Genomic DNA, 9648 nt, shown 5'->3' with positions numbered 1-9648 from the left:
AGGCCTCTCTCGGCCCTCTCTCTTTTCCTCATGACCTCATTTAATTATTAGAACCTTATTTAACAACTAAATTGCTTTGACTACTCTCTGTATATTAAAAGGGCCTACGGAACACATGCAAGCATTCATGCAAATTATTTAACTTGCTAACGATTAGACCCCAAAGTCCATTCTCCATCACTGTAGCTAGGAAGACAAACATCCCTTTACTAATTTAGACGGATAACTTCTGTATCTCCCTTGTCATGGTGACAAGTCTGTGCAGGTGGAGGTGAAGGAAACAGAACCCAAGGGAAATCGAAGTGAATGACAGGTAAGGCCCAAAGCACGTCGCCTACCTCAGCCTTCCCCACAAAACGCCCATTCTTCCCTGTCCAGTTTCCTAAGGCGCATCCAGGGTGGATGCGAGGTCACGCGTGGGAAGGCGTCATACTCCTCCGCAGGGGCCCGATGGGAGACGGAGGCGGGGAAGGGGAGCGGGGGGACCCGCGGGGGGAGGTGGCAAGGGGAGGCCGCGGTGCCCCGCACCCCAGACCACGCGTAGAGGGCGAGGACGAGGGATGCGGGGCCGCCAGCGCCTGCACGGCCCCGACCCCCGCAGGCCCCTCCCCGCCGCAGTATCCCTGCGCAAAGTCCCCGCGCGCGCGGGCGGGAGGAGGCGCGCGCCGGCCCCTCCTCCCCGCGCGCGGCCACGTGACGCCGGCCGAGGCGATTGGAGCGGCGGCGGCGCGCGGCGGCGCGCGGCGGCAGACGGGTGCAGCACCCGGCGCTCACGGCAGCATCTCCTCCTCCTCCTCCTTTTCCTCCTCCTCCTTTTCCTCCTCCTCCTTTTCCTCCTCCTCCTCCTCCTCCACCTCCTACTCCTTCTCCTCCCGGGAGCTTTGACGGTACCTTCTCCTCCGCCCGGCTCGTCGCCCCCGCCGCCGCCGCCGCCGCCGCGGCGCCCAGACGAAGGGGAGAAGACGCAGCTGGGCCGCCGCCGTTAGAGGGGTCCCCGGCTGCCGCTCGCTCGGTCCGCCGTCGCCTCGGAGGTCGGTCCTCCCGCGGGGTCTCCGCTTCCTCCTCCCAACGCCGGCGCCCGCTCACCGCCGCGATGGGGCTTCTGGACTCGGAGCCTGGCAGCGTCCTGAACGTGGTGTCCACGGCGCTCAACGACACCGTGGAGTTCTACCGCTGGACCTTGTCCATCACAGGTAAAGCTCTCCATCCTCCATCCTGGCCCCGCGGGAGACACCAGCCCCCGGCCTCGGAGCGCCCGGCCCGGCAGCGCCCCCGCCCCCTGCGGCTGCTGGGATGCTGCGGATCCGAGCAGGTGCCGGGCGCGGAGACCGCGCTAGGGCACTGGTTAATCTGATCCGAACGTTAAGTCTTCCCCCTCCCCTCGACGCTTGCCCGGTTTTCCTCTGAGCTTCCACCATCTCTCGTCAGGTCCTCGGATGCAGGAGCTGGCATTTCAGATGGAGCCTGGGCTGCTGAGAGCTCGGCGCAGGCCCGCCCCACCCTGTGGTCCCACATCTTCCGAGCTCTGACAGTTCTCTTTTGCACAGGGATCATTTTTAACATTTAGCAATAGTCCGTCGGTGAGATGGCTCGGGAGGGCGGAGGGCCCAGTGGTCGCTGTCCTTTTGCTTCTTTTGGCCTCCTGGTTGCTTTGACACACCTGCTAATATTTTCTTGTCTAGCTCGTCCATCTAGAATATAATTTGGAATGAAAAGTCAAAAGCCATTGTTCGGCTCCTTGAACCTTGGAGGAGGTTAGTTTCCGAGGCTTTTTCAACAACAGATAGGCTTGAAGTGATTGTCTGTGATGGCTTTGCGCAGTGCAGTGCGGTCAGGGGGAGGGGGAAGGTTAAAACACCGGGAAAGAAGTAGGGAATCTTTAGGAAAGGGGGTCTCTACAGCAGCACCTAGAGGTTGTCCCGGAAGCCTACACATATACAATTGTCTTAAATTGGCAAACTTTTCCCTTTCAGTGTTGCAGTTTGACAGGGATCGTTGGTTGGCTGAGCTAGGCAGCTTTTCTAACGGGAAGAGTTGTGCTAATATGTTATTTGTATATTTTACCATTTATTTTCTTCACTTACTTCGGTTACTTTTGGGTTTAAAGCATTTACAAGTTTTTGAAATAAACAATTAAGCTAACAGGATTTTAGAAATGATCTTACGTTTTGCCGTTTCCAGTCCTTTTGCAGTATTGCCCTGCATCACAGCGGCGCAGGAGGTTAACATTACATGTTGGGGCTGTGCCTCCCTTCCCAAGGAATGGAAATATATTCCTATAGTTCGGTGTTCGTTGTTAGAGTCAATGGGACAGTGGTTACAGCATGAACACAGTACAGTACATGGGATATATGTCGTGGAAAGAAACGTGTGCTGGAATTATTTATGTGTGAGACAAAATGATTCTTTGGCATTGATATGGCTTTAACTTCTTTAGCAGAGTGTATTCTTTTTCAGAAGACCTCAAGTGTGGCACTGAGAAATAAGCTACTTATTTAGCTGTTGCACTTGAAAATGGTTAAAAAGCACTTTTTAATGGAGTCGTTCCTTTTTAAGTCTCTCTTCTGTGTAGTGTACGCTGAGGTTATGCTGCTGTACCTACAAAAACTGGGAAAGATGTATCCTTCCCTTCGTCTCTGTGATTTTGGTCATTTAAACATTGCATCCGAGTTTCCCACTACACAGTTGTACAGAGCTGAACATCAGGCAAGCTCTTTGGCAGATAATTGCACTTTGCATACTTCAGAGTTCAGGCCTCGTCAAGGTCCTCCAATCTCCATATAGCCTGCCACACCCAGGAGTTCTCATTCCTGTCTGTCTTCCCTTCCGACCTCAGAGCTTTCCCACCTCTGGAGTCGCAGAGCAATTGACAGCAAAGGTAGAATATGCCTTTCTGTGATGGTTAATTCCTTCCTAATGATGCTTGTATAAAAAAAAAATCACAAATGAAACGGGAAGCTTTGTGCACTTGCCTCATGTGAAAGCTTTCCACGAGCCTGTGAAGGGCCAATAATATAATATTGAGGGCCAAGCCGGAGTAGTGAGAGTAGCCACTCGAACGAAGTGACCTCTCACTAGCAGATCAGAGGGAAGGTATTCACCCATGCTCTGGCTATCCACTTACGAAACCTGAGACTGCTTCCTTGCTTTCTGTAATGAGCTACCTAGTGTAGGTAGATGGTATTTCTTAGCCAACTTAGAGGCTTAGTGGGTTCTACCTTGCTGCTGTGTAAGAGGGATATTTCAGACTGAGGCAGAATAGGTCTGCCCCATTTCCTTTCACCCTCTCACCACCGCCCCCCCTTCTTCTGTGCTCTCCTGTCTTTGATTCATTCGCACTACTCTGATTCCAAGAGGATCTCCTTGCTATAGTTTCATGAAAATCTGGGTGAAGGAGTTTCAAAGTAGAAAAGTAGTTTATGAGATGAGGCTGAAGAAGAAGTTGATGAGTCAGAGGGGAAGATAAAAGTGGGCAGAGAAAGATGGTGTTGAGAAATAGCGATGAGTATGGTGAAAGAATGCAGATCATTCAGGGAGAGAAAGCAATGAACGAGGCTCTGTGCCCTTGAGTGCTTTCATCCGCACACTAGTTGTGTGCTTCTTTGTTTCTGTTTTATCAGTTCATTAAATACTTTTCTTCACGGAGGTTTCTGCCTAACTCTATCTACTTTGGACTTGCAGAACAGTAATAGTTACACATTTGTAGAGTACATTTGATGAGCCCAAAGATTTTTGCCCTAGGGCAGTTTTCTGCAAAAATACCATTTTGCGCTGTTATATCAAATGGTGGTATTTTTTTAAATAAATTTATTTATTTATCTTTTTTTTTTTTTTTTTTTTTTGGCTGCATTGGGTCTTCATTGCTGCACACAGGCTTTCTCTAGTTGCGGTGAACGGGGGCTGGTGGCTTCTCTTGTTGCAGATCACGGGCTCTAGGCTCGCGGGCTTCAGTAGTTGTGGCACATGGGCTCAGTAGTTGTGGCTCATGGGCTCTAGAGCGCAGGCTCAGTAGTTGTGGCACACAGGCTTAGTTGCTCCGCGGCATGTGGGATCTTCCCGGACCAGGGCTCGAACCCATGTCCCCTGCATTGGCAGGCGGATTCTTAACCACTACAGCACCAGGGAAGTCCCCCAAATGGTGGTATTTAATGAAACACGTCCAAAGCAATGTATAAAAATTGGGCATTTCAAAGATATCTAGCAAATACAGAATATGTCCCATAGTGTATGAACACAGAAAGTATTACTTTAAGTACATCATTAACACTTTATACATTGGAGTCAAAACTTTGAAAGAGCTGTACTTCTAGAAAACCAGCAAAAATAAATTTTCCCTTCTCTATGTTATATTTTTAGATATTTTGAACAAGTAAGTGAGTCTTGGTTTATAATATATAGGAACGTATAGACTGGTATAGAACATTTTTATACCAATTGGTGGCATGAGAGTAGGTACTCTGATGTCATTGTGTTTTTTTCTTCTATTTTTTCACTTTATGAGTACATTAAAATTATTAGGACTGGGATCCTAGGCTCAAAGTGTGCATCTAATCAAGAAGAATTGTATGTAAAATTTGAAAACCAATGAGTCTTAATATCCCCAACTTATAAATACCCAATTGTACCCTAATTGTACCTTATATTTTCCGTTGCATTTATTATTTTAATAAATACATATTAGTACCATTTTGCGTAACTGACATTAACATAGAAACATCCTAGAAAGTTAATAGCCAGCATGCCCACAATAAGGCCAGATGTCTCTTGAGCTACCATATTTCTTTTTGACCACATGTTTGTTTTTTTTTTTACTTTAAACTTTTTATTTTATGTTGGAGTATAGTTGATTAACAACGTTGTGATAGTTTCAGGTGTACAGCAAAGTGATTCAGTTATACATATACATGTATTTATTCTTTTTCCAATTATTTTCCCATTTAGGTTGTTACATAACACTGAGCAGAGTTCCCTGTGCTATACAGTAGGTCCTTGTCGGTTATCTGTTTTAAATATAGCACTGTGTACATTGACCACATATTTTTAAACAGCCATTGTTCTTGGAGTATGTTTGTACATGCCTGTGTGTTTGGTGGGGGACTTTGACACTGCTCTCTGTTCACAAATATAGCACTCTATACTTGGGTGAGAAATGAGTGTCTACTTGGGAGTTGAAGTTAGAGCGTGAAAGGCCAGTCTAGCTGGCCTTACCCTCACTTTGGAGGGGCAGAAGGGAGAAGGGGATGAGTGGCTCAGGAGGAGGGAGGACTCCTGTGGGATGATGATGAAATTCAGAAGCTAGGCTTGCATAATCTTTCCTTCTTACCTCATCACCTGCCATGTGCAGGCACAGTTCTGGGCTCTGGGGAAAGGATGAGGACACTCGGTCACTGCCCCATGCAGCTTACGGCCGTTCCACCTTCCTTGGCATCATGGTCTGAAGGCAGTGTGATCAGAGTCAGAGTCAGGCCTAGTTGGGGCCTAGGGAAGGTCAGGAGATTACTTCTCCACTCTCCTCATCTCCACTTCTACTTGCACCGTAGTCTTGAGTCGTGAGAGGAATGTACAGGCGCTGCCTTTAGAGTATTTTAGCTGTTTCACCACGTGAAGTTGATGTGGATACTGTTGGGGAGAGTATTTGAAAGGTCGACTAAGGAAAGGGGTGTCAAAACTAAAAACCCATGGAAACTGGGAATGAGTTTAAGGGCCAGTGAGTCAGCCTGGCGTGCTGAAACTGGGGGCCCGTGGGAGAGGATGTTTAACTCAGCTCAGATAGGTAGGGTCTGTCCCACAGATTGCTGGGCCCCAGAGGAGCACGGGTCTTTAATATCGTCTATTATAGTTACGTTGGTTTTGTTATTTGTCACAGTTAATGTAGAGTTTTTTATCTACGTTATTATCTAAAACAGGTTTTTTGTTTGGCCTAGCCTGGAAACTCACTTACCATTTTCAATGTTTCTTTGAGAAAAGACATTCTAAGTTCTAGGCAGTTAATTAAAGACAAACCTATGGAAAGTGTCCACCTTCTAATGTGGGATCTCCCTTAGGCAGCATTTTCAATGAGGTCCTGGTCTTATCCTTCTTTCATAACCTCCCTGAAGCCTCTAGGAGGTCCATGCCATTTTAGGGTTGTTTGTTTGTTTGTTTGATTCTTGTTGCTCTTTTCCTCACCAGTGGTTTTTGGTGGCAGACTCCTGGATTCTAATGTCTGATGCTCTCATCCATTCCCCAGCAGCATGTAGCAAAGCATCCAGTCACAGATGGAATTCCAGGAGGGGAAAACAGTGCAAATTCTAAAACTGGTGTCAGGACACAATTTTTTTTTTTTAAACGTTTCTCTAATTTATTTATTTATTTTATATTTATTTTTGGCTGTGTTGGGTCTTCGTTTCTGTGCGAGGGCTTTCTCTAGTTGTGGCGAGCGGGGGCCACTCTTCATCGCGGTGCGCGGGCCTCTCACTATCGCGGCCTCTCTTGTTGCGGAGCGCAGGCTCCAGACGCGCAGGCTCAGTAGTTGTGGCTCACGGGCCTAGTTGCTCCGCGGCATGTGGGATCTTCCCAGACCAGGGCTCGAACCCGTGTCCCCCGCATTGGCAAGCAGATTCTCAACCACTGTGCCACCAGGGAAGCCCCAGGACACAATTTCATACAGTTAGATTCTTTGGCTTAGGGAAACAAGGTTTTAAGAATTATGTAGATAGCTATATCAGACAGTGCTTTTGTGATCTTAAGTGCCGCAAAGAAGTTGGTCATCCTTTTAAAATTCAATGTTTTATTTTTTTCTTGTCATATGATAATGTCATTAGTGAATGATTTAGTATTATTAACATAAGTATTATTTTACATCTATTGAGTCACTTCTTATTTTGAATTAGACATATATTAGCACATACAGAAGAGTTGGGTAACAGAATCTGCCTTTTCTCATGCTACATGGCTCTTTTTTCTTTTTCATTATCAGGACGTTTTTCAGTTAAGGTGCTGTTGTTTTATTTTCCCTTAGAATGAGAATGTATTAAAATATATATTTAAAAAATCATATGGGTTTTGACTTTTAGAAAAGAGAAGGGGGTGGGATGGGGGGGGTGGGAGGGAGGGAGATGTAAGAGGGAAGAGATATGGGAACATATGTATATGTATAACTGATTCACTTTGTTATAAAGCAGAAACTAACACACCATTGTAAAGCAATTATACTCCAATAAAGATGTTTAAAAAAAAAAAGAAAAGAGAAGGGAGGAAGAAATACATGGCCTTTCAAAACCAGTTTCCAGCTCTCCTTTCTAACTTGGTCAGTGAGCACTTCCCTGCCCACAGACGTGCAGCTCTAGCCAACTTGGATAACTCACCCTTGAGTAAAACGTGTGCACGTCTGCCTTGATGTCCCTTATCACACCGCCCTTGCCTTTACTGCCCTTTCCCCTGGCTCCTGCCCCACATGTCCTTCACCAAGACCCGCCCGGCTCAGTCTCCCTCCTACGCGGAGCCTTTCTCGGTCGTGGTACCCGGAGCAGCTCATTGCTCCGTCTGATCCCATCATCCTAAACAGTTGCTCATGTACATCCTTGTGCTGTTCCTTCTGGGACTCTGTTGTCTTGTACTGTTTTAACCTTCATTATTATTTCTCTTTTCACTTTGTATTTTTCTCCCCAACACTAGGAAGTGCCCATACATTTGTTGATTTGATACAACCCTCTTAATCCAGTATAATTTCAAATAGTGATATATTCTGGTGGCTAAATACTAATAAGGTTTTGGGCTACACTAAATTACAGAGAGTTTTAAAAATGATCTTTATCATTTTTAAAGGTAGTCATAAATTCAGTTGATGTTGGCTAAATTTAATGAAGGAATCAAACCATTAAATCACTTAGCACAAAGTACTTTCAAGAGATATAAAATCAGATGTAATTCTTCCTCTCTCTTCATCATCTGTGCAGAAGCCTTGTGATGCGTGTGGGAGTGAGGAGGGCAGCGTGGTGTAGGGAATGGAAAGGATCCTGGACTGGTGTTTAGATGACTGAGGCTTTAGTCCCAGATCTGCTGCTAATTAGCCGTGAGAGTTTGGAGCCGTCCCTTTGCTTTTCCAACTCAACTTTTTTCATCTCTTAATTGAGTTGAATTAGGTAATCTCTAAGGTCTCATCCGGCTCTTAAATTCTGGATATAGATGGAACTTTAAAAAATTCTTTAAATAGGTAAAGCAATTTCAAACAAACATATATTGATAAGTAATTGAAAAACCTCATTCTATGCAACAATTCCAATCTTTTCCAACAAGACTGTTACTAGTGCTGCCCAAGTAGTGAAAATAACAGATTCATATTCAGTCCTTTTTTACTTTCTCTTATCTGCTCCATAGGAAATAGTTAAAGGAATAGAAAAACAAAGGGATACAGATATTTAAGCACCTGTTTTGACATAGCCCTGTGCTTGTTGCTATAATTCTGTACCCATTTAATGATCTACATATTCCGTGAACAACTCAGAGTTAACTATTTTGTCAAAAATAATAATAACATTAGAGAATAAGTTTATTATTCTGCAGGTGGTTTCATGGTCTTGGGCATGGTCAAGGGCAAATTATTACATGGCCAAGGGCAAATTATTATATTTTTACATGGTCTTGGGCAAATTATTCTTGATTCTTTGGGGCTTGTATTTCTACCTGTACAATTAGAAGGTCTGAGACTATATGTTCTCTTAAGGCCATTTTATTGAATCCTTGTAATAGCTCCTAAAACAATGGCTTAGATAGTCTAAACTTAATCTTACTTTATATTTTTTTCTATAGAACATAAAAATTTTATCATACATTATTACAAAAGATTTTTCAGTTATAGACACTTTATCTTTGAGCATTTCTAACTTAAATTTGGAAGTATGGCTTAAAACTTTTGCAAAATTGCTACAAATATGCAGGCGTTGGCATATGGGGAAAACAAAAGAATTAAACGGTTTTGATGTAAGTATGTTCCTTAACTAAAGTGGTAATTTAAAAAAATCTTACTTTTGTCATTTATTTTTCTCCATGGAATATTGTCATTCTTAAACAAATACCTCAATATAATATTTTATTTGTGGTCACGTTTAATTAGACTATGTCTTGGAATTTGAAAGGCAAGTTCATTAATCCACTGAAGGAATCAGTTACTCACTGTTAAGTGTGATTGCATAAAGGCATTTGTGATTTTGAGTGTTTGAAGCAGTATGTTCCTCTGTTTTCATTTTATTTGTTTATCAAATAAAACTTAGGCACAGGTATGTATTGTTAAAGAATTTCGTGTATTTGCACACCTGTGTTCATAACAGCACTATTCACAGTAGCCAAGAGATGGAAGCAACCCAGATATCCACTAAAGGATGAGTGGATGAACAAAGTGTGATATATACATACAGTGGGATATTATTCAGCCTTAAAAAGGAAGGAAAGTCTGACGCAAGCTACAACATGGATGAACCTTGAGGACATTATGCTAAGTGAAATAAGCCTGTCACAAAGAGACGAATACTGGTGATTCCACTTATATGGGGTCTCTACAGTAGTCAAATTCATAGAAGCAGTGTAGTGTGGTGGTTGCCGGGGGCTGGGGAGAGGGGGAGATAGGGAGTTGTTTAATGGGTACCAGGTTTCAGTTTTGCAAGATGAGAA

General features: G+C 44.3%; 1 protein-coding gene across 1 annotated transcript in view; it reads left to right on the top strand.

Moving 5' to 3' along the window:
* Positions 1-763: 763 nt before the first annotated feature.
* The window catches only part of ELOVL4 (ELOVL fatty acid elongase 4), a 31577-nt gene continuing 22692 nt past the window's right edge, over positions 764-9648 (top strand). Inside the window, exon 1 of the mRNA XM_068551085.1 lies at positions 764-1193. Within this exon, the coding sequence (XP_068407186.1) occupies positions 1094-1193 (100 nt within the window). The 5' untranslated portion in view covers positions 764-1093. The remainder of the gene's footprint in view (positions 1194-9648) is intronic.

The sequence above is a fragment of the Eschrichtius robustus genome, chromosome 9 (assembly GCF_028021215.1).
Source record: "Eschrichtius robustus isolate mEscRob2 chromosome 9, mEscRob2.pri, whole genome shotgun sequence".
NCBI lineage: Eukaryota > Metazoa > Chordata > Mammalia > Artiodactyla > Eschrichtiidae > Eschrichtius > Eschrichtius robustus.
The sequence above is the reverse complement of the archived record's forward strand: the minus strand, read 5'-3'. Positions and strand labels throughout refer to the sequence as shown.